The sequence below is a fragment of the Megalobrama amblycephala genome, unplaced genomic scaffold (assembly GCF_018812025.1).
Source record: "Megalobrama amblycephala isolate DHTTF-2021 unplaced genomic scaffold, ASM1881202v1 scaffold436, whole genome shotgun sequence".
NCBI classification, from domain to species: domain Eukaryota; kingdom Metazoa; phylum Chordata; class Actinopteri; order Cypriniformes; family Xenocyprididae; genus Megalobrama; species Megalobrama amblycephala.
In genome coordinates, this window is record NW_025953378.1 from 1 (window position 1) to 24,693 (window position 24,693).

Here is a 24,693-nt window from a genome sequence, read left to right on the forward strand (position 1 = left end):
GCAAGTTTATGTTTTTAAAGCCTGCTTATTTTAAAAGAACCCCTCATTTGCCATGCCCAATTCCTGTCTCTCTGTGTTCTTGTGTTGGCGTGATTACTCTACTCCATCTGCTCCTGGGTCGGGGAGGGAAGAACAGGCCCTTTATCCAAAAAAGGTTGAGGAAACACTGGCGTACAATGTTTTGATTGGTGTATTGATTTCCAACAGACTGAACAGACAACAGGCATATATATATAAACAGCATATGGCAGGAACTGGTTTCATTTCTTGTTAGAGCTGTCTGCATGTATCGAGAACAAGTCTCTTTTCATGCTTTTTGTCTAAAATAATAATTGAATGAGTAACTGATCTGCAGTTTGAAGAAAATTACTTAATCACTTCTGAAGAATTTGTCATTGAAGAGATCATTTACAGTTTAGCAGAAAGAAAATGAGTGACAAAGGTGAGTTCTACAAATAAAACATTGAATAAAACTTATAAGCAGGTAATTTAATTTCTATGCTATTCATACATTTTGTATGTATATTTTTTATTGAAAAAAATTGAAACCATCAAGATATAGATGACTGTTAAGAGTCTTTAGATTTCTCCTGTTAAAATTATTTCTGTTTCTATGCAGCAGATTTGTAGGTAACACTTTACAATATTGGTGCACTAATATGCATTAATTCATGCTTAACTAATGCACACATAATCATGTGTTAATGTGTGACTCATGAAGAACTAAACCATTAATTATTGATTACTGCATCAGCAACTAATAAAGATTCTATATGATTAATAGATTAAGTTAAATTTTATTAACTAAAAGTGTACATTAATCAGTTAATTATTATAATAGGTTGAAGCCATGTACTTCAATTTTCAGTTGTCTGCTTTGATCATTAACTAATGATTTGCAAATGTATCATTATGTTGTGACTTTACTTGTTGAGGCACATGACTATTAACTAATTGTTAAGTAATATGTCATTTATGGGTTTTGACAGTTGCACACACAGTGAGTGTAATGACAGAGAATGTGTTTGAAGGATGGGTCAGTTGGGCTGCACACAAATATCAGCTCACCAGAATCTGAACTACAGATTGATGTTGCGTCCATTATCGAGTCATGCCACAACAGCTGTTTACACTAGACATGATAGACCATTGCAAGTCCATTTGTCCTTCATAACAGAAGTGATGTTTTGTTGTGTTGTACTGCCTCATGCTGCATCCAGTGTAGTATCACTATCACTGATTATAATGGGATCTATTGTCTTTGTCTGGTCTTGACAAAGTGTTACAAAATAGCAGTGCCAAGCCGTGTGTTCTCAGTATTCTGCCTTTGAATCCTAGACCTCAAGCTTAACCTGACACATTCCTGTGCCTTAAACAACAAGATTCTGGATTCAGCAGTTTATCTGGTACAGTGGAATCACGGTTGTAAATGGCTGGAAATTGAAATCTATGGCTTAGTGTAGATGTCAAAACCATAATGACATATTAATTAACAATTAGTTAAAAGTCATAGTCAACAAGTAAAGTCATAACATAACGATACATTATTAATGATTAATTAGTTAATGATTAATTAAAGTAGACAACTGGAAGTTGAAGTACATGGCTTCAAACCATTGTGGTAATTAACACATTAACTTACACTATTAGTTAATAAAATATGTTATTAATGAATTAATACATTATGACACATTTAATTAATAACAATTCAGATATTACTTAATCTATTAATCATATAGAAACTTTATTAGTTGCTGATGCAGTAATCATTAATTAATGGTTTAGTTCTTCATGAGTCATTCATTAACTCATGATTATCTGTGCATTAGTTAAGTATGAATTAATGCATATTAGTGCACCAATATTGTAAAGTGTTACCGATTTGTACTTTAACTGCCAGTGTAATATTCAGTGATTGGGTATAGATTATTCTTACATGTGATTTTACAGGATCACACATTACTTGTACAGTGTGTTGTATATGCATTTTTAGCTTAAAATGAATCAACTTTACATTTCATAATACTTTTTGTAATAAAGGAAAAACCGTAGTCGTCTTGACTATTGCTTAGAGAAGTTGCACAAATTGTAAAATAATATATATTTTATTTAAATGTGTCTTCAGTAGTTTAGCTAGCAGTAGCACTTTTCTTCTTCATGTATTTTAAAGTGCATTCAGTATAACTGCCTTTGAATTGACTGCAAGTTCTTTCACTCATTTAAGAGTCATGGCCAGATCCCTTCTTCGGTGAATTCGGTGTCTTTGCCACATTCATTTGCATTCATTTCGCAATATGGATAGGCAGGGCCATCACAAGTGTATACTGCATACCAGCGTGCACCGCCCAAACAATTACGCACTATAAGTCCCTGTCTTTCTGAGCTATTATGTAGTTTGTTGGTTTGTATAACACGCAGAAAAATGGATATGGGCGACAAAAGGATTGTTCCTGATGTGATATATTTAAGATAACAATACTGTCCAGAAAACTTGAATACATTTCACTGATTTTGATGGATACCTTTATTAGCTTTATTTAATAAAATATTCTGCAGTAGAATATTATTGTCACACACTCACACCACCGAAGACTGTTTGTTTTCGTTCAGTTTCTCCTTGCCTTGTTTGTCGTCTTGGTCGCTGATTTGATTTTGTTCACCTTCTGTGTTTGGAGTTGGGGGAAGTAACCTTAGAGAAAAACACGTGAGCCTTTTTAGAAACTGCCCGTTTGACTCACTACACACACAACTGATTGATTGATTGATTGATTGAAAACTTTATTAATCCCGGTAGGGAAACTGATTTGCACACAATTAACACACAGATAAATTAAGAAACAATGAATACATGATTAAGAACCAGTGAGACATGATACAATTCCACAATTAAGAGAGAGAGAAAAAAAAATTAAAAAAAAATTAATGGTGTTCATTAAAACATCTGACCGCTGCAGGGACAAAAGACCTTCTCATTCGTTCACTAGAGCATTATTACGTTCAGTAGAGCACCGAGGCATTATTAGTCACTCACTGAAAGAGCTTCTAAGTCCTTTAAAAATGTTGTGTAGTGGATGGCCTTCAAAAAGCAAAATGATTTTTAATTTTGACCTTGTCCTCTTCTCCACAATGACCTCTAGTAAGTCTGGAGTAAGACCTATAATCGATTTTGTTTACTAGGAATTAAAGACTCGACACAATAATTAATATAACAAGTCACTTTGTCAGAAATACTGTCCAGATCACTATCTCCATCAAAAAACACATTCCAATCTGTGCATTCAAAGCACCCCCTTAATGATTCACAGGCATCCTCTGACCAGATGCGCACAGTCTTTGACGTAGTCGACTGTTTCCGTATCACCGGTAAATATTTTGACATCAGAGATATCAGGTTATGGTCGGATTTACCCAGCAGAGGAAGCAATTTTGTAACATAACCATCCTTAACGATAGTATAAAACAAGTCAATAGTTTTGTCACCCCTCGTAGGGCACGTCACCATTTGTTTAAAAGACGGTAAAGTGGTGGAGAGAGAGCAGTGATTAAAGTCCCCGTTTAAGATAACCAGCGCATCAGGAGAAGAGCGCTGTAAGTTATGCAAATTGTCTCAGTGGCACATTTCCCATTACCCGATGGAGGAATATACGCCACCATAACAATGACATGGGAAAACTCCCTGGGTAGATAGTAAGGTCGACAACTCATTGCAATGAGCTCAATATTGGGGTAACAAACTCTCTCTTTTACCATAACATGTTGAGTATGACACCACCGGTCATTCACATACAGGCAGACACCTCCACCTTGCTTCTTACCCATGCTTGCTTGCTCTCTGTCCATCCTATGAAGTGTGAAACCTTCAATATCCACATGAGAATCAGGTATCCTGTCCGACAGCCACGTCTCAGAAAAACAGATTAAACTGGTCTGCCGGAACATGCGATCAAACTTCAAGCAGGCTGTCAACTCGTCCGCCTTGTTGACCAGGGAGCGGACATTCCCCATAATAACCGAGGATAGAACAGGTTTATATCTCCGCCGACGATTTCTGACCCGGACACCACCTCTGCTGCCTCTCTTCCTTCCTTTGGCCCTGGGTTTGATTTCTGACATATCGGCGTCAGGGACCAATAAACTTGGTACAGAAACCCGCAGCCGAAGAAGCTCATTCCGGCTGTACATAATGACCGGCAAGCCCGGCTCTCTCATCACCTGGAGTGTTTGAGCGGCATTCCAAACAATCAATGTCCACAGCCACAAAAGGCATACAAAGGTGCAATTGTTAAGTGAAACCATAATCATGTCATCAGGGATCGATCACGCTAAAAATCCAGAATTAATCTAAACTAGATAAATAAATAAAATAAACACATTAAACACAAATGTTCTGACGCACAGTGGTAGCAGAGTCGCCGGCAAAAGGGGGCAGCGCCTCAGTTGATCAAACTGCCTCTGCACATTCTACCATGTGAATGGCACATGCATGCAGGGGGCCAGTTGTCCGGAGAAGGTCCGTCTGGGAATTTGGCTGCCTTTGTGGAGTGGCTGCTGGTAAGCTGTAAAAAAAAAAACGGTTTAGGGTAAGCTCCGGCTTCATGTGGACGTAGCCTAAGATATTTTACTTGAAATCCGATGGCTCAGTGAGGCCTGCATAGCCAGCGATGACATTTCCTCTCTCAAGATCCATTAATGTACTAAAAAGATATTTAAATCAGTTCATGTGAGTACAGTGGTTCAATATTAATATTATAAAGCGACGAGAATATTTTTGGTTTACCAAATAAATAAAATAACGACTTATATAGTGATGGCCGATTTCAAAACACTGTTTCATGAAGATTTGGAGCATTTTGAATCAGCGTGTCGAATCAGCAGTCTGGAGTGCCAAAGTCACTTGATTTCAGCAGTTTGGGGGTTTGACATGCAAAATATCTTAATTTGCGCTCCAAAGATTAACAAAGGTCTTACGGGTGTGGAACAGCATGAGTAATAAATTACATTATTTTCATTTTTGGGTGAACTAACCCTTTAAGCTAGTCCTAGACTAAAATGCATTTCTGAGCTGTTTTAACTGAAAGCAACCTCTACTGACATTTCTTAAAATATGCCAGCATTATTGTTTTGTCTCAAGATGCACACCAGTGATGTTTTTTCTAGTGAACGTTAATAAAAGCTACTTAAATGCCCTACTTGAACTAACACCTAATCCTGGTTTAGGCTAAGCCCTGTCTGTGAAACCAGGCCTATATTGCAGAAATATTGCAGGCATGCATTCAATACATGTCTAATTTTCTCATGAACTGTTAACCCTTACCTGTGCCATGTCTCCTTCAGTTATATTACTTGGTGATTTCAATAGTGATCATGCAAATTCCTGTGAACTCATGTCAGTGTTTTGATTTTCCTACACACTTAAAAGGTCACACACTGGATTTGATCTGTACTACTGGTTTACTTAATGTTTTCGGGCTTGGCTCTCAAATTGGACTTTCTGATGTGGTAGATTTTTCCCTACGCACCTGACTTAGTTAAACCGGGTGTCCCAGACACCCATAAATCTATAAATTTATACTCTACTAAGCGTACTTCAATACCTGTTCGAGTCGGCCGACATCTCAGCCTGTTTTGGGGCACTATCACCTGATAGTGATAAGCTTTAAGAATATGCTTTAATCACGGCCGGGAGAGTTCTCATCATTCCAGAGAATCTCTCTCCAAACAAAGGAATACAACAGGTTTTATAGGATTTCAGGTACACTTCACAGTCAGTATGGCATGATCTATTACTCATTATCATCAGTCTTAATACGATTCGTTCAGATTTAAGAAAAACATCTCAGTTCCTCTGTCCCGCATAAATTTAGATTAGAATAACTGAATCACAAGATCATCAAAAAATGTCTCGGGGTTAATAGTTCAGATTACTCAATACGTTAAAACAATTCCTCAAAGACAATTTTTTATCCTCAGAAGGATGCTGTCTAGCCAGCACAGCAGAATGTTTCTGAATCACGACACTCAGTCCTAGTGACTATTTCTCTATTTCAAAGTTAGATTATTATTATTATTAGGCCTGTAGAAGAAAAGAAATGTTAGTTCATTATTAATTAGTTCAAAAATTCCATCACACTGATCACCTCTTCATTGAACTAAACTGTGTAATGCCTCTTCCCCAAAATCCACCATAACCTACCGTTACCTCAGTTCTATTAATCCATTACTGATTTCTGAATCTGTACAAACATAACTGAACACATTAACACCCTAGAATTCCTTGCCAAATATAATACCTCCATTTCCAACACCCTTGATACACACCCCTCTTAAAGGTCTCATGGCATAAAAATTTCACTTGATGAGATTTTTTAACATTAATATGAGTTCCCCTAGCCTGCCTATGGTCCCCCAGTGGCTAGAAAAGGCAATAGGTGTAAACCGAGCCTGGGTATTTGGCTTCGCATTTTGACAAAATGAAAGCTCAGACGGCCCAATCTGGAATCTTCCCCATATGTCATCATACAAGGAAAAGTTACCTCCCCTTTCTCTGCTTTGCCCACCCATTAGAAAATGAGCTACTACAGTGTGAGGCGAGCGCAATATTTTTTTTTTCATCGAGAGACATCATGACTTGTAAACGAGCGAAGCATGGCAGTTGCTCAGTGTCTGGATGTACAAATGAACACCTTAGTATTTTTTAGTTCCTTCATCCGAGCCTATGAAGAAACAGTGGGTTAATTTTATTTTCTCCGGTAATGCTCTGATACAACTTCCCAAAGTTTTGCATGTCTGAGCCACACATTTCACCGACAACTGTTTCCTCAACGTGGGCCAATACAGACCAGTTACTGTTGCTAATGTAAAGGTAGATAGCATCAAGTATGTGTGTGAATACACACACTGTAATGCGAGTGTTGTACATTTCTTTGTTGTTTGAATAACCGTTCTGCTGTTGGCGCACGCAATATCCACATTTTCAGATTGCAGAGCTTGATGTAATTGTAATAAGAAAGATATTTATGAAATATAAAATATGTAAACAAATAAATGATGTTGGCATGGTAGCACATTTTCCACAACGGCACCTATCCAAAAAGGTATTTGTAATAATGACAGAGGTCTGACTAATATAGTAGCGCTGGTTAGTTTCTATAGCTGATAATTTATAAATATAAATATATATATATATATATATATATATATATATATATATATATATATATATATAGCCAACAATGTAGGCTAGCACTATGACTAAAGTACTGTATCCAGACACAATATTTTAAACTAACCATTCAGAGACATGGCAATACATCCACTGTCAACATTAGCGCATGGTACTGTGGCATGCCCCGCCTCTCTCCTCCTCATTAGCATTTAAAGCTACAGACATAGAAATGACACGTCCTAAGGAAAGCTCATTGTGGGACTGGCTCGTAGTGGCTGAAATTCTGCACCAAGGCTGAATTTCAGGAAAGAGACTTCAGATACAGTACTAGGGACCACTTTGGCCTATATAAAAGCATCCAAAAAGCAACGTCACTCATGAACCGGTGTCTGAAATCCAAGTATCAAATCTCTCCAATCCTATTGGCCGGTGACAGCCTATGACATCATCATAGCGCGACCCGGTTACACGGTTACATTCGTAACCTGAGATGTTCCTCCCTTTCGAAAGGTAACTCTACACTGCGTTTTACCGCATTATGGGGAACGATATACCCACACTGCCATGCTTGAGGGGAGTGTATGCCAAGAAGATGGCTAGACATACGTCAACTAGCTGTTTCACATGAAACGCTAGAGCAACTCCCCCTCAGGTCAACAAAGGCTGTCAGTGACAGCATTCCCTACGGCCAACAGCCCAAGCTATAAGCCTCAAAGAGGCCATCCCCAGAAGGCCTACCAAGGCCACTCTACTCCAGTCACTAGAAGAGGGACATAGTCACCCTAAATGCCACCAGGGAGGCCGACCCGGTCCGATAACAACCTAGTCTTGGCCAGCAACCTGTCTGAACACAGAGCCTCAACAACGCATTCTTCAGAGAAGATATCCAGTAAGAGTGACTGCAAAGAGGGAGTAAGCAACTCAAACCCAAGCATAGAGATGGGCATCCAGGAGAGCAGGACTCGGCTAAGTGCTCTTAACCCTACAAATGAGGGGAGTAAACTCTGCTCAATCCTAGGATCTACTCAGTGCCTGATTATTTGCACTGAGGGGACTGTGCACTTAAAAACCCCAACCAGGGGAGCACATTAACCAGCCCGGGGGCTGGAACCCAAACGGGAGGCCTCATAGAGGCCTTCAACCAATGACCAGCTTAGGGAGCTAAGCACTATACAGGATGACCCTAACAAGATGAGTACAGAGCTCAACCTAACAGATAGACCATACTGTAGTCACAAATCATGGAGGCTCTAGAAGGGGTCTACAACATGACAACAGTTCTACACAGTGTAGAAAAAATATATATACATAACACAGCAGCCTTGCCAAAGGCCAACATGTGAAGCTACATGTTTATCCTGCTTAAGTTACACCCAGAAGTGGGGGTGGGAAGCTTCAAGGGGCGGCCTGTTAAGGCCACACACCTCGAACAGCTAGCTTGCTAAAAGCAGGAACCCACAAACATGTAACTCGTTCAGGATGAAACCAAGTTAAACCAGCAGATAAGACTGTAGAGTGTCCACATAACACTCCACCTAACACAATCCGAAAAAGCAGTGTACTCAGTAAAAGCACCTTTTACTCTTTAAACAAGAGGAGTAAAACATACGCCATCATGATCTGTAGGAGGCCCAAAAACTGGCCTACGACTTCAGGCAAACATGTAGCGTCAGCTCGTGGCAGTGTTTCAAGCTCAAGGGAGCAAACATACTAAAACCGAACCACAGTAAGGTTAACACTCTGGAGACTCGTTTTTTTTCTTACCAGTGTGAAAGAGACTCAAAATACTCAGTCAATGTTGCACATACAATTAAGAGTTATACACCATTTTAATCTGTTGAATATCTTCTTTTATTTGTGTACACTCAGAGTAAAAACAAAATGTTGTGCTTTTTGTAAAATAAAGAAAACTAACATGATGTGTGATCTCTCGTCTCCCTCTGAAGGAAGTCCAATCTGATCATTCTCAGAAAATGAACTGTAACTTAGTGAATAATAATCCCAATAAAATTAGACTTATGTCGAAAGAAACGTTGAAAAGTCAGGTTTTAAATCGTGTAAGTCAAATTGAAAACAAAAATGTTCTGTTTATGTAATCTGTATGAAAAGAGACACGTCAGACGCCCGTGATTCAGCTCATTATCCGCTAATGTGGCTACGCCCACGGAACAAGCGCTATTCAGACGCAAATTCTGAGGTAATACATATATACATCATCTCAATCGTGTATTTATTATCTTCAAAACTGTTTATCTGCATGTTATAGTGATCTCTGGAAGCCTCTGTTAGTTCCTGGAATGTCACATGATATGCTTCTTCTTTTACTGAGATATTTGTGGACTAAAGGTGCACAAATCCAGCGCTTACAGTGATGACAATAAATATTGAATAAATATTACTCCTCTGTATAGAAAATTGACATAAACATATGAGAATCATCAATATTTCTCCAAATGTGCATGCTTTTAAGCATATTAATATATTATGGTCAATATAAGATTTTAAGAGTCAAAATGTGAAGCTTGAGTCTTAGATCTTTTTAATGATATATAGTTTGTCAACTGCACATTAACATTTAGGCTATATAATATAACAAATATAGTAGCCTACATGAAATGCCATAGAGGTAGGAATGTTCAGACGCTTTGCATCACAGAAATACATTATATTTTAAAGTATATTAAAATAGAAAACCATTATTTGGTTAGAGACTTGAGACTTCTTTTAAAAACATTAGTAATGCATCCAATCTTTTGTCTTCTCAGATGTGAATCACAGCATTACTCATAATGATTCACGCCTCCACGCATACTGTGTTTCTTGACAAAAAATAAGGTTCTAAATTAACTTTTTTGATCACCAGCCAATGTGGCTGGTAACTTTAGAAAGTCAGAATTTCCACTGAAGCTAAGCAGGGCTGAGCCTGGTTAGTACCTGGATGGGAGACCTCCTGGGAAAACTAGATTGCTGCTGGAAGAGGTGTTACTGAGGCCAGCAGGGGATGCTCACCCTGTGGTCTGTGTGGGTCCTAATGCCCCAGTATAGTGATGGGGACACTATACTGTCAAAAAGCACTGTCCTTCGGATGAGACGTTAAACCGAGGTCCTGACTCTCTGTGGTCATTAAAAATCCCAGGATGTCCTTCAAAAAGAGTAGGGGTGTAAACCCGACATCCTGGCCAAATTTGCCCACTGGCCTCTGTCCATCATGGCCTCCTAATCATCCCCATACACTGATTGGCTTTATCACTCTGTCTCCTCTCCACCAATAAGCTGGTGTGTGGTGTGCGTTCTGGCGCACTATGGCTGCCGTCGCATCATCCAGGTGGATGCTGCACATTGGTGGTGGTTGAGGAGATTCCCCCTTCAATATGTAAAGCGCTTTGAGTGCCCAGAAAAGCGCTATATAAATGTAAGGAATTAATTATAGAATCTGAGCCACCCTCTGTTCCTTTTGTTCCATCTTTGCGCACAGCCACATACACACTGTAAGTTTCAGGAGTGACAACCGCATTTAAATGCAGGAGTGATTCCCCTAAATTATCATTACATGTGTTTACAGAACGCGACTCGCACTCGAAAATGCGATGACCAAAGTAATATTAAAGAGACAAAACACTCGTTATTTTCAGCAATTTATCACACTAACATTACACATTCAACGGAGGCGTTGTGTTTCGTTTATGCATTATAGCTTGTACAGCCTGTTTCACACAGAGATCGCTCTTTGTGTGTTGCCATGGTCACTCATTATAAGCGTATTTGTAAACACCTTTTACTCTTAAAGCAAGTGAAGTATAACATACGCCATCATGTCCTGTAGGACGCCCAAGGACGGGCCCCTATGACTTCAGACAGACACGTAGCGTCAGCTCATGGCAGTGCCAATGGCCACTCAGCAATGTACTCAGTAAAACACCTTTTACCCTTTAAGCAAGAGGAGTACAAAACATACACCAACATGATATCCAAGGAAGCCCAGAGGACCTACAACTCACAGACACGTGGCACCAGCTAGTGGCACTAAAATTTCTAGGAGCCATTATAGAACCAGACTTACTTAGTGAGGTAACTATTTAGCTCAACTAGAGCTAAAAAATCCAACACAAACCAGCAAGGCATGTACTTAGTAAAACACTTTTTACTCTTAAAGCAAGAGGAGTACATACTCCACCAGTATGCTTTGAGAGAGTGGCCCAAACCAGGCCTGCTATAGCAGATACATGCGTAGCCAGTGGCAGTGATAGCAAAACCAGCACAGAACTGTGCCAACATGTTAATTGAAGGAGGCCCAAGCGGGGCCTGCGACTGCAAAAGAGACGTGGCGCCAGCTAGTGGTTCTACAGGTGACCAAGCTCAAAGGGAACCAGCTCTAAAACCCAGCAAACAATCGTTGGTTAACTAGCTTAACTCAACCTGAGCTTAAGTCTACACATTCCAACAGGCAATGTACCTAAACACACTAGCCCTAACTGAAAGGGGGCACAACAACATATGCTACCATGGTCTGAAGGAGGCCTGAAGTGGCCTACTACTTTGGACAGACATGGGCATAAACCTGTGGCAGTGCTAAATTAAGTGAGCAAAACTCATGAACATCTACCAACAACACTTGTGAAACCACAAGCTAGAATGCTAGAAGGAGGCTCAGATTACCAGAGCCTTCAACTCCACAGACACAATATTTTTAGCTGTCAGTGATCAACTCTTTCATCAAAATGAAAGTGAGGTTCCCTACCACTCAATCTGAGCTGTGCAATCCATCAGGTCATTTACTCAGTAGAACACCAATGACCCTAAAGCAAGGGGAGTACAAATAGTCACCATGCTCTAACGGAGGCTAAAAACAAGCCTACTACTCATAAGAATAGGCGCTAACTTGTGGCAGCAAGGAGTTAAGCTCACACATTGAATTAGGGCAAAGTGTAAGACAAAGCTAGAACCCAAAGGAAACAATGCTTTGTTATTCATACATGCCATCCTGAAAAGAATGGATGCTCTCCTCAAACAGAAAACACATCTGTACTGAACCCTAGAAAACGGGAGCTAAATCAAGCTAACACCGTAACCTCAAGCTTGAATGCTAATTCAAGGGGCTCAGGGGAAAGACATTCAGTATGGATGAAGTTCTATAAAAGTGGGGGCCTAAGCAACATAGCATATACTTATCTAAACAAAGATAAGGGCCTACCACCTGAGACAACGGCACCAGGGAGGCTAGTGACAGCCCGCTACCTTAGCTGCTATCTAACCATGCACCTACACTAAAGGGGTAATGGGCATACGGCCTGACAACTCAAATAAGAGGAGGCCAGAACTGGGAACTATACAACCTGACAAGAGATAGTAGATATAAAGGGTGAATGCTTTAGTAAATCACCTAAACCCTAATTCTAGCCTAGGCCACCTAGGCTGTGGGCCTGTAGGGCCGCACAAAGCATAGATCTGCCTGGGGCTTAAACTTAACCTCTTAACTCAACCAGAGAAGAGGAAACTTATTAGTAAAGCAAAGCTCAACAAGCAAACAATGTCTGGCGGCCCAGGAGGCCGATACAGACAAAGATCTAACTGAAGAGTGTGCTAACTCAAACATACTCTAGCTAAAACCCAGAGGAGAAGCTACTCTACCAAAAGTGGCTGAAAGGCGGCCATTTTGTGGCCAATACAGTACAAAAAAATCATTCCAGCAAACCTAATGGAACTTCAGTGCCCAAAAAAAATCTTTTTCCATCTACATGGTCAGGAAAAACTATACAGGAAAAACAAGGTTGACATATTTTAAAGCAGAAAATATAGACCCAACTTACCTTCCTGTGGCTCGAAGACTGAAGACTTCTCGTTTTCCACATGAAAGGATGGAATCTAGTGTTCTTTTAAGCCTAAAAGAGCCTCTTCATTATCAAGCCAGAAAGTGAGCCATCAGAAATATATATCACCATGGGCCCCATGTAACATGCTCAGAAGCGTCTGAGCATGTTACATGAATCAAAATAGATATAGGAGATGGAAAAAGAAGAGGAGAGGGCAGATGTAAATCGCCCTTGCAGAGGGGGCATAGATCACCAACGCTGCTGGTGTTTATGATCGATCACCTCTCTCAATCCCGCTTTTTCCATCTCCTGTCTGTCTTGGCCCAGATTCAAATCTGAGCAGCTAGGGTTCTTCCATGCCATCTCAATCTAAAACATGGAGATCAGGAAGGAATGGAAGGCTCACGGGAGCTGCAGGGCTATGGTCAGAAAGTAACCGCTTGTCGAGCCGTTCCCTCGAGAAGAGTGCCAAACGAGAACGGAGCGTCCTGATAGGGAGACGCTCTTAGTAAACACAGAAAACACTCAAGCACTGTCCATGTGTGCTCGTCTCCCAGACAGAAAATCCCCAGATTGCGTGCATCACCGAGTGTCAAAAACCTGGGACACGGGTTTGCAAATTCTCTGAAATGTTTATAAGACATGATATAAAGTTTCCTTATCGGATTCGATAAGGATCCCATTCCCCATAATGCGGTAAAACGCAGCGTAGAGTTCCCTTTCGAAAGGGAACTGTAGCTCATTTCTGTCTAGACAATGTTGACATTTTTGGAGTCTTAGTTCCACCTTCCACCTCTGTTAAAAACCAGGATATAATCTTTGAATCATCTATCTACTTTTTTCCACACATCTCTTCACTCACTAAGTCTGCCATCTTTCACCTCCGCAATATTACACGTTTATGTCCCTTCTTAAATTACAATGATGCTGAGACACTGGTTCACGCATTCATTACTTCCCAACTCGACTATTGTAATTCTCTTTTCTATGGTTTACAAAACACAATAATTAACAAGCTCCAATACATTCAGAACTCTGCAGCTAGGGTTCTCACTTACTCAAAGAAATCTTCTCGCATTACTCCCATTCTACACAGCCTTCACTGGCTAACCGTTTATTTTCACATTCAATATAAAATACTCCTCATCACATTCAAAGCACTTCAAGGTCTTGCCCCCCAGTGTATTTCTGATCTCATTCATACCTACTCTCCTGTTCATACATTAAAGGCGCTCTAAGCGATTCTGAGCGGAGTAACTTCCTGTTGACTTTCGAAGTGTTGTCAAACAAAACAGAGGCTAGCTAGACCCTCCCTCCTACTCCTCCTGGCCCCCCCTCCGTGCTTCCTGAAACAGTCATGAACGCGCATTTAAAATGTAAGTAGCTTGCGTATTGACGCTGCTTGTCGGTTATTGGCTGGAGCATGTTTATTATGTTAAGTGGTCCAGGCTGCACCAGTTTGTTTTTATTGCAGTTTTCGGAGCTTGTGGCGACTACAGAGACCGCGTTTTTTTACAGTGTGATCAGGGGACAGGCAGCTAGCGCATAGTGAGGAGATGTTTGCGGTATGTGACAAAAAAAAAATTGGGCCTAAAAACGCTTCAAATCGCTTAGAGCGCCTTTAAGATCTTCTGATACTGGTCTATTGTTGATTCCACAGTATAAGTTAGCATCGTTTGGTGGTCAGGGATACCTCTGCCCCCAGACTCTGGAACTCCATTGGCAAACACATTTGTGATCTCTCATCATTACATGATTTCAAAAACATAAAACATATCTTTTTGTTTCTTGTTTCTCTGACTGTATGATCTGATTCATGTTATGTATTTTATATTTCCATTTTATTTATTTTTTGCTGTCGTATTTATGTTACAATATTGTAAAGTGACCTTGAGTTTGCAGAAAGGTGCTTTATAAAATAAACATTATTTTTATTATTAACTTACTCTTAAAACATATTATCAGCTTTTAAAATATCATATGACTTTTATATTGTTAAAGAGTTTTTTTTAATCAGAAATCCTTTTTTTCCCCACTCATCAGGGTCATCTGAATGGAGGATTGTTTTGGTGGGTAAAACTGGAGCAGGAAAAAGTGCAACTGGAAACACCTTACTAGGAAGAGACTGTTTTAATAGTAAATATAGCTTTAAAGCAGTCACAGACACCTGTAATTATGGAGAAGCAAAAGTCTTTGGTAAAACCCTTTCAGTAACTGATACTCCAGGACTGTTTGATACATCAATGACTGAACAAAATCTTAAAACTGAAATAAGGAAATGTATCTACATGTCTGCTCCTGGTCCTCATGCATTTCTGCTGGTGATCAGACTGGATGAAAGATTTTCAAAGGAACAGAAGGACACAGTGAAATGGATTCAGGAGAACTTTGGAAAAGGTGCTTCGCAATACATCCTCGTTCTTTTCACTCATGCTGATATACTGGGGGGAAGACTATTAGATGACTTTATTGAAGAAAATCCAGATCTAAAAGCTTTAACTGAGAAGAGTCCCTATCACTCCTTCAACAACGGCAACAGACAAAATCAAAATCAGGTTAAAGCGCTGCTAGAGAAGATTGAACAAATGGTGAAGAGAAACAAAGGAACACACTACACCAATGAGATGTATAAAAAAGTCCAGAGAAAGATTCAATTGAAAAAAGGTGCAAAAATAGGTGGAATAGTATTAGGAACAGCAGTACTAATTGGATTAACAGGAGGAGTGGGTGCAGTAGCTGTAGTAGGAGCAGGAGCAGCAGCTGTGGGAGGAGCAGCAGCAGTGGGAGCAGGAGCAGCAGCTATGGGAGGAGGAACAGCAGTAGTGGGAGGAGGAGCAGCAGCAGTGGGAGCAGGAGCAGCAGCTGTGGGAGGAGGAGCAGCAGCTCTAGGAGGAGCAGCAGTGGGAGCAGGAGCAGCAGCTGTGGGAGGAGGAGCAGCAGTGGGAGCAGCAGCTGTGGGAGGAGGAGCAGCAGCTCTAGGAGGAGCAGCAGCAGTGGGAGCAGGAGCAGCAGCTGTGGGAGGAGGAGCAGCAGCTCTAGGAGGAGCAGCAGCAGTGGGAGCAGGAGCAGCAGCTCTAGGAGGAGCAGCAGCAGTGGGAGCAGGAGCAGGAGCAGCAGCTCTAGGAGGAGCAGGAGCAGCAGCTGTGGGAGCAACAGCATTGGCAATGGGAGCAGCAGCAGGAGCAAAAGAAGCAGATGGAAGAGACAACAACAAAAACAAAAAAAACAGGAGAGTAGCCATTTTAAAAGGTGGAGTAATCAACTGACTGTCTTAGAGAGGCAGCAAGAGAAGCTATGTGTATTCAAAGTAAAGAAATTAAAGTTATCAAATTAACAGTGATTTTTATCAATTTACTTATTAATCTGCATAACTCACATATTGACTATAAGGCCTACAAACAATGAACTTTTCCTTAAAATGAAGAATCTACGCAGAAGTATGCTCTTCATCTGAAGAACATAAAGACAAAGAATCTGTGAATTAAAATTGTTATAATTGTTATATTTCTTTATTTGTACTGCTGCTTTGAGGCAATGTACATTGTGCAAAAAGTACTATACAAATAAAAACGACTTGACTTTTCATCTCCATACTGCGTCAGGCTTGTGCCGGTGTTTATTTTCTAAAAATGACCATCTGACTGCACATTATATTCAACTTTTTACAAGCCCACTAAACCAATTAGTTAACAAATGGACATGAAACATTGATCTCCATCGATGTTTGTTATTGTGTGGGAAATCACTAGAAATCTGGTGAAATTGCACAGGGTTTACAATAGTCTTACATAATCAGTATTCGATGTAGGCTAGTCAGAGAGATATTAAGGGCACCATGTGTCAAATTTGAATGATTTATGACCCTCATAAAAATAGTTTCAAGCAAAACATTTTTAACACTACAATTTGCTGCTAAAGTTTTGTTTTGTTTTGAGCAAAAAATAATTCTCTTGCTGCAATATGAAACATGAATGAGGACAGACTGGTCTGCCAAGCTGCACCCAAGCATGGTAAGATTTGATTAAGTCGTATGATTGGATGAAGAATTGTAGTCTTGATGACTGAGACTACAAATATTCTATCTATTATTGAGATTTTGATCTAACACACTGTTTAGTATGTTTTTAAATCCATTTGGTTTAGGAGGACACAGGAAGTGTCCTCATTAACCATGTATACAAGAACACACACACACACACTTCTCTCCTCTCGCAGCCCCGCCTCTCAAGTTTTCTCCTCCCTCTGTCAGAGGCAGCCCCGCCTTTATCTTCAATCTAGTTTTTACAGTGCAGGCTCAATCACACACTCTTAAAACAATCACACACTGGGTTTTCACTCATGCAGCACACATTACAAATTACTATACACCAGTTTTTGCAAAAGATGGAAAAACAGAGTTCTCTCTATTAACTTTTCCTTACTTGTTTTGACTTATTAAGGGCTGTGTTTCCCTGTCTGGATCACAGTGCTTACAGTCTGGAAAGTGTCCAAATAAACGACAGAGCCAATTTCTGGTAATGTTCATAGTTTTTTCAACAATTCTTTTACAATATTTTACATTCCCTTTATTATGTTGGATTTCAGTGTCCATTAAAAAAACTTGCTTTTCCATTTCACAAAACCAACAGGAATATTCACATATTTTTTAAACAACACTCTTATACGCTTTTGCCAACTTTACACCAAGCAATCATAAACATCTTTTTAATAAACCAACCAAACTGCCTGTCAAGTGATAGACGAAACTGACAATGATTTTATCTTTTTTAAACAAACGAAAGGCAATGTGGAAAAAACATTCACAGCCACGATGTACAGAACACTCTCAAAGATATAGAAGAAAATGAATAAAAATATTTTGGATCAATATATATTATAACTGCAGAAAGGCCACACTGCAGATAGATATACATTTCATATGTCGGCAAATCAAATTACATCGGCTAAATTGCCTAATCTACAGCGCAACATTGAAGCACCAATAATAATAATAATAATAATAATAGAATAAAAAAAAATATTTTTTTTATGAAACATTAATTTACAGAATTGAATTAGAACAGAATATACCGTTCTAATAAATGAAAATAGCCTACTTAAAAAAATGAAATATGATCAAGTCACACTGCAAAATGCCTGAAGTGCAGGGGAACATATATTCAAAACACAAGCCAGAAATAGTTAAATTAGATAACCCAGAGTGATCAATAAATAAATTAAAATTAAAGAAATTATTAAAATAACGAAAGTAAAGCTAGAATTGTCAACTTGTCTTTTTAACTGCAGAGACAATAAACGCCAAACTGGAGTGGCAGTCTTCTTAGGTAAACAGAATCCAAAAATAAAATTACATCCGGCTGAAATAGTTTGAAATCACTTGTAGCTACCCTACCTGATTGAGAGACAAAAATCCAGTCTTTCACGCGATCTGCCTGTGTCCGTTTGAGGCTTTTCAAATAGGGCGCTATAGTCAGCTCGTTGGCCGGCAGAAGCGTGCCGCAGTGTTTGTCGTTGTTGAGTTCTAGGACATGAGCTGTTGGCACAACTTGCATCATACGTTTTTTTTGATCATCTTTTACCATTCCTCATCTGCAGGTCACAGATCATGGAAGTGAAACTTAAATCGGTCACAGACTGGATTTATTCACGCACATTAAAAAAATATTTATTAAAAGCTTCTTTCTTTTCACATTTTTATTTATAGTATTAACATAATAGGCTGTATATTAACCTATTGGGAAAGAACCCGTAGGTCTAGGCCTATGTAAAATCAGATATTGAGCACCCTCATATCTCGTCTCATAACACCTCTGCGACGATTCGACTGTGAGATTGGTAGTCGAATCAGGCTCCTCCTATTGAAGATTCGAATCGTCGACTATTCAGGGTCACCCCTAAATAAGTGTTTATGCTGTGAGGACCGACAGTCACGCAGTGGAATTTAGGAAGTAATATTATTGGATGCACTGTCAAATTGCATCGATTGACATAACCATTGCATGGGACAAAGTTCTAATATGCCATAGTAATGCATTAGCATGCAACTCAGACAAAAGATTATAGAAATATTGATTCAAATATCATTCAATGAATAACTCGTAAATCTAAATGTTTCACAGTACATTGCTATTCTTATGGTGGAGATGTTGCTTACATAGCATCTGTATTAAAGCACCCTGTCTAAATTCTGGGAAATTTCTGGTTTCTGGAACCGGGCTGGGATTTCATGTCTAAACATAAACCTTTTCTTTTAATCCATGAAACATCAGCTATGCCTTATTTGTCTTAGAAGGGTGTTTACAGTCTTGCACTTGATGTAGGAGTAAAATACAAGCATTCAGCAGCAGCGATACATATTTTTATACAGCAGCAAGCCATCACTGCAACTAAGCATAGTGGACATGAAAAAACATATTGCCATTTAATCGGGGCTCACCTTATTTGCTCAATTTCCAACAACACTTTTCAAGGCTGATGTTTTCATGTACTTACGTGTGTTTCGGCCGGGGTCAGCTGAATGCGTGTTAGAGTCATGCTCATTATTTTTCCATTTGTCTGCATGACTTCACGTTTATAATAGGAGTATAGAGGGCTTGACAATGACAATTATCAAATTATCCTAAATCATTATACTATTTATTTGCTCAGGTGGTTGTGGTGGGTTTCTTTTCTCATTTCTATTAGCCTGCAACGTGTTACCATTTGTTAAAGCCACACATATTGGTTATGATTGAGCCTTTTGGCTCAGGCACACAGTCATAAGACACTAGAGTTAAGCCATTTGGCGTGGTGACCCAGGCACACATAGTCTAAATATTTAGTTTAGTGGCATGCATACACTCTTATGTAGGCACATACATGGGCGACATTAGGGGGGTGGCATATTTTTCCCGGTGTGATCCGTCAGCTCCAGTTGATGGTTTCCCACGTTGATTTCCCACGCTCACCTCCGTCTCGCACACATTTGTTTGCTCTGCAGCAGCAGCAATAATCAACAGCAGCAATAAAGCAGCAGCGTAGCAGATATATTCCGCCAAGACCAAACACATCAACATTGTCATACCCATTACCATGCCAAACACTCCGAGAGTTGTCATTACAGAACTTGCATAAAAATGATAATTCCACAAACAACTGCAACTGCAGGTTTCAAACAGAGATGGCGACAAAGAGGCAAAACTTACGGAATGCAGCTTTAATGTGTATTCAAATAAATTTCTGCTAAGAATCCCAGACATATGTTCATACTTAAAGTAGACACTAGACTAGTCTACCTTTAATAGCGCAAGTTTAAAAGTAAATAAATATGATTTCAGATTTGTTGAGACTTGTGCACTGCACTCAATATCCCCCTTTCTAAGCCTGAAAAAAAAAGGTTGTTTTAAAAGTTAAAATGTATCAGAAGTTGGTAAGAAACTAAAAGAAACAGGATTTATGCATTTTTTTGTCCTTTGTGTCATGTATGACTATCGTGCAGCTGCATCTAATAATACATAATGTGGTAATGTGGCTGTCCTTACGATAAATAAAACATTGCAACTTTTTCTCAAATTTCTGGAAATTGACACCATGATCGTGAAATCTTGGTGGGACTGATAAATATGATATCATGAGTGAATTATTCATTAAAATATGAAGAAAAGAAAATGCCACAATGTTTGTTTATTCTCTTATTTATTTATGTAGGATGAAGAGATACAGATCAAGGATCAGTAACAAGATACACTTAAAGAGGTATTATTTAACATTTTAGATTTACTACTTTAACAAAACACTTTTGAGTCACATGTGATATTCATGGGTCCTGTCTGTCTCAGTGCTGAAGCTCTTTATACAAACTTACATGTACAGACAGATCAGAACTTATGAGTATAGTGTATTATACTGACTTTATACAGTAATCTATCAAAAAAGTCAAACACACATTAGTCCTTATTAATACAAGTTCATATGTTAATGATTCTTCATGATTTTCATCATTAATCATATGCTGAAGGTTCAGAATTATTGAAATCACATCCTTCAAATCTCCTGTTATTTTAAGGGAAACAGCAGATAACCACTGAAAGTGCTGTGGTTGTTCTCGTTATCAAATATCCTCCTGCCAGACGCAAGTCTCACATAGACAACATCTCCAACCTCCAGGATCAACACAACTCCATTTGAGGAGTTTAACGTATTCTGTGGCTGATGATCATGAGCTACAACCACACGCTGTCCATTCTTAACAATGTCTGCAGTTGCTGCAGTTGGGCCATGACCATATACAGAGATTCTGAACATGTACGCTCCTTTCAGTGGGGCTGTGAAAATACCTAAATCAAATAACAAGAGACACAGAATCAGCTGTTTCCTGTATGATTTCTTAATGGACTACTTGCACAACTACTTCCTCGTTCTCCCTATCACAGTTCAGGAGTTTCTGGTAACAGTGTTCAGCGCACCTTCATACATGAGAACGCAGATTATTACTGTTTTATGTCTGTCAGTTGATTAAAACAATTAATCATGTTCTCTGAGTTAACATGAATTATCTTGAACCTGCTGAAATGTTCCTATAAATATATTTTCTTTCCAGCTGTGCATTCTGAATGATAAATCAATATATTTCCTCACTAACCTGCAGCAGTCCAGTGCTCGTCTTCTCATTAACAGTGTTTTTCTCTTACTGATCATGTTTCATACCTGCTGAATTCACATTTTAAATGAATTTGACTGATAAAAGGATTGCTTGTGTGCGCTGGTGCTCTTGTTCCAGTCTTTTAAAAAATTAAACAATGAAAAAATTACACAGAATAGTGAAAATATTATTTAATTCAAATAAATAAATGTTTGTACTGATCTTATTCTCACACACTTCAGCATCACAGTCACTAGTTTAGACGAGCACTGACACCCTGTGCTGAAATAATCATGTGTGTTTAACAGCCGCTGCTTTCTCAGATCGACTTGAGTTGATTAAAACTTCATGTTCTGTTGAATTTGGAAAATCCGTTACACAGTAATCATCAGAATATCTCTTCTCCTGTCTCTGAAAATGTCCAGATTTTTAAATCTTCTCATAGACACTCATTTTACATGGTGTTTAGTAAAGTAAGTGACTAGAGCACATTGAAAATATACATAACTGGAAATAAATGAGTTGCACCATTTCAAAGCAGAAGTGTGTCATGAAGCTCAGTGCAAGTAGTCCATTACCAAACACACTGTAATAGTTTAGAAAGATGGCAGATCATTTAATTCTCTTATACACATTACACAACTGCAGAGAGGTCTGAATGGAGCAGAAGGTTTTCATTACTATAAACTGAGTTTTATGACTCCATTTCATTGATAATTACCTGTAATTGGGTTGTAGGCGTTCCCTATGTTTGTGAAGACGTTCCTGTAGGTTACTGTGATTTCAGTGGTAAAAGGACCAGTATATCCACTGCCAGATTCCATCATTGAAGCTGAAAAAGCTATTTCTCTGTCTGTTATTGAAAAACATAAGCAATATTGTGATATATTACTGTATTACACTGAGAATGTAAACACTGAATTTAACATCATTCAAGCACACTTTCACCTCTATTTTCCTTTCTCAACTCCACTTGACTCAGAGTAAGATTTGAAATTTCTGTGAAGGAATAAAGATTCTGTTAAATGACATTTACACTGATTATTGTAATAGATAACACAATTTACACAGTATACACTCAACTTTACACTAACATTTACACTATACAATGTATTGCATTGATCTTTTACTTTGAGGATCATTGATAAAAGAGTGAATGTTTTGGTGAAGTACCATCATTTTTCTTGTTCATCTCATCCCTCAGTTCTGTAACGGTGGCGGTCAGTTCTCTGATGTTTCCTTTCTGCTCTGTAACGGTGGCGGTCAGTTCTCTGATGTTTTCTTTCTGCTCTGTAACGGTGGCGGTCAGTTCTCTCAGTGCTGCATGGATGTCAGGGATGCCCAGATCACAGTATTGTTGTCTGTCAGTTGAAGCTTCAGCTCTCAAAGTGTCTGTTTGAGGTGGATTCTGTCTTCCGTCCTCAGAGCTGATCTGTTGACTGATCTCATTCTCATTGAGTCCTCCATCTACCTGCTGCTGGATGACAAACACAAAGGTTTCCAACAGCAGCAGTATACATACTAAAGCCTTCATTCTTCACTGATGTTTGTTTCCAGCTCTTGCTCTGTCATCCTCACAGCCTCTCATGTTCCTTTTATAGTGTCCTGATTTACTGTCCTTTGTACTTGATTTATATTGCTTCAGGTAAAAAAGTAGTTCAAGTTAATTGTTAATCATAATCAAAGGAATGGTCCAGACTCAGTAGATGTTTATCTCTATTTACAACATTTGTGGCACTATGTTGATCTCAACAGAAAATAACTTTTACTCAAAGTTTGTTTTGTTTGTTTTTGTAGTGTTTTTTATTTTTATTTTTATAGATCAGCATTCTGCATCCTTATGGGACGCAGAGGGATCACAAAAACCTCCGGTCATATGAATGAATTGTCTGATCTGTGCGCTAGTGTGGGTAAAAATATCACAATTTAATAGTATTTATTTATTGGACCTAACTTAATAAAATAGGCTGTGTAATTAAAGGATTGGTTCACTTCTGAATTAAAATGTCCTGATAGTTTACTTGCCCCGAAGTCATCCAACATGTTTATGTCTTTCTTTCTTCAGTCAAAAAGGAATGAAGGTTTTTGAGGAAAACTTTCCAGGATTTTTCTCCTTATAGTGGACTTCACTGGGGTCCAACGGGTTGAAGGTCCAAATGTCAGTTTCAGTGTAGCTTCAAAGAGCTCTACATTGTAAAAAACATTCCGTAGTTTTTACAAAATAATTTTGGCAGCTGTGGTTGCCAGAATAATTTTGTAAAAAATACAGAAAAATGCATTTACAGAACAAACTAAATTTTACAGTATAAAACTGTAATTTACAAACAAGAAAATTTGAATGTAAACCAGTAAATTCAACAATGCACACTACTACTAAAATCCATTTTGTACCTTTAACATACTGACAACCACTATAATAATGCAGGTAGTAAAAGATAAAGCCACATGAAGAATCAAGGTTCATAAATAGGTTTTTCACGAGCTGAAGTATATACTAATACAAAGAAGGTGCAAAGAGTCATTCACGCAAATGCAAAACACCATCATGGTAACCCACAACACTTGCATAATGCAATAAACATCCATTAAACAACAGAAGAAGTAACATAAAACCCTATGTAACGAAGCAGGACTCAGGCAGGGATCCAATTGCAAGCTTTTATTATAAAAGAGCGTGGTCGTACAGGCAGGGTCAAACAGGAGCAGACAGGTAAAACAAGGGTCAGGCAGAATCGTGGTCAGGATACAGGCAGTAGATCGGGGCAGGCAGATATCACTCACAGGTCCAGGTAACAATAAACAGTCCAAAGGCAGGTGGCAGAGAATCGTAAACGGGTAACAGACAGGATCGGTAACAGACAGGCAGACAGGATAATAACGCTCCGAATTGTACACAGGGTGAAACAAGACTTCGCAATGTGTGTGTGTTAGAGAGAGTCTTTTAAAATAAAGCTTGCAATTGGATCTCTGCCTGAGTCCTGCTTTGTTACACCCTAATGTACATAACTGATAACAAAAACTATTAAGAAACATGATTTTTTTTCAACAAAATACTTTCAAACGTGGAGTGTCACACAGGGAATTGTGGGAATATCAGT

General features: G+C 38.9%; 2 protein-coding genes across 2 annotated transcripts; one reads left to right on the forward strand and one right to left on the reverse strand.

Annotated features, from left to right (window-relative positions):
* The first annotated feature begins 246 nt into the window (after positions 1 to 246).
* LOC125261581 (GTPase IMAP family member 9-like) lies at positions 247 to 16,241 on the forward strand. Its single transcript, XM_048180137.1, has 2 exons — positions 247 to 442; positions 15,019 to 16,241. The coding sequence occupies exons 1-2, from the start codon at positions 430 to 432 to the stop codon at positions 16,239 to 16,241; spliced, it is 1,236 nt and encodes a 411-aa protein (XP_048036094.1). The 5' UTR covers positions 247 to 429.
* A 4,395-nt stretch (positions 16,242 to 20,636) lies between these two features.
* On the reverse strand, positions 20,637 to 23,207 carry LOC125261585. The gene is made up of 4 exons (XM_048180142.1): positions 22,769 to 23,207; positions 22,544 to 22,594; positions 22,317 to 22,448; positions 20,637 to 21,290 (listed from the first exon to the last, which is right to left on the reverse strand). Exons 1-4 carry the CDS (start codon positions 23,127 to 23,129, stop codon positions 21,010 to 21,012), a joined length of 825 nt encoding a protein of 274 aa, XP_048036099.1. The 5' UTR covers positions 23,130 to 23,207; the 3' UTR covers positions 20,637 to 21,009.
* Between the last annotated feature and the right edge of the window lie 1,486 nt (positions 23,208 to 24,693).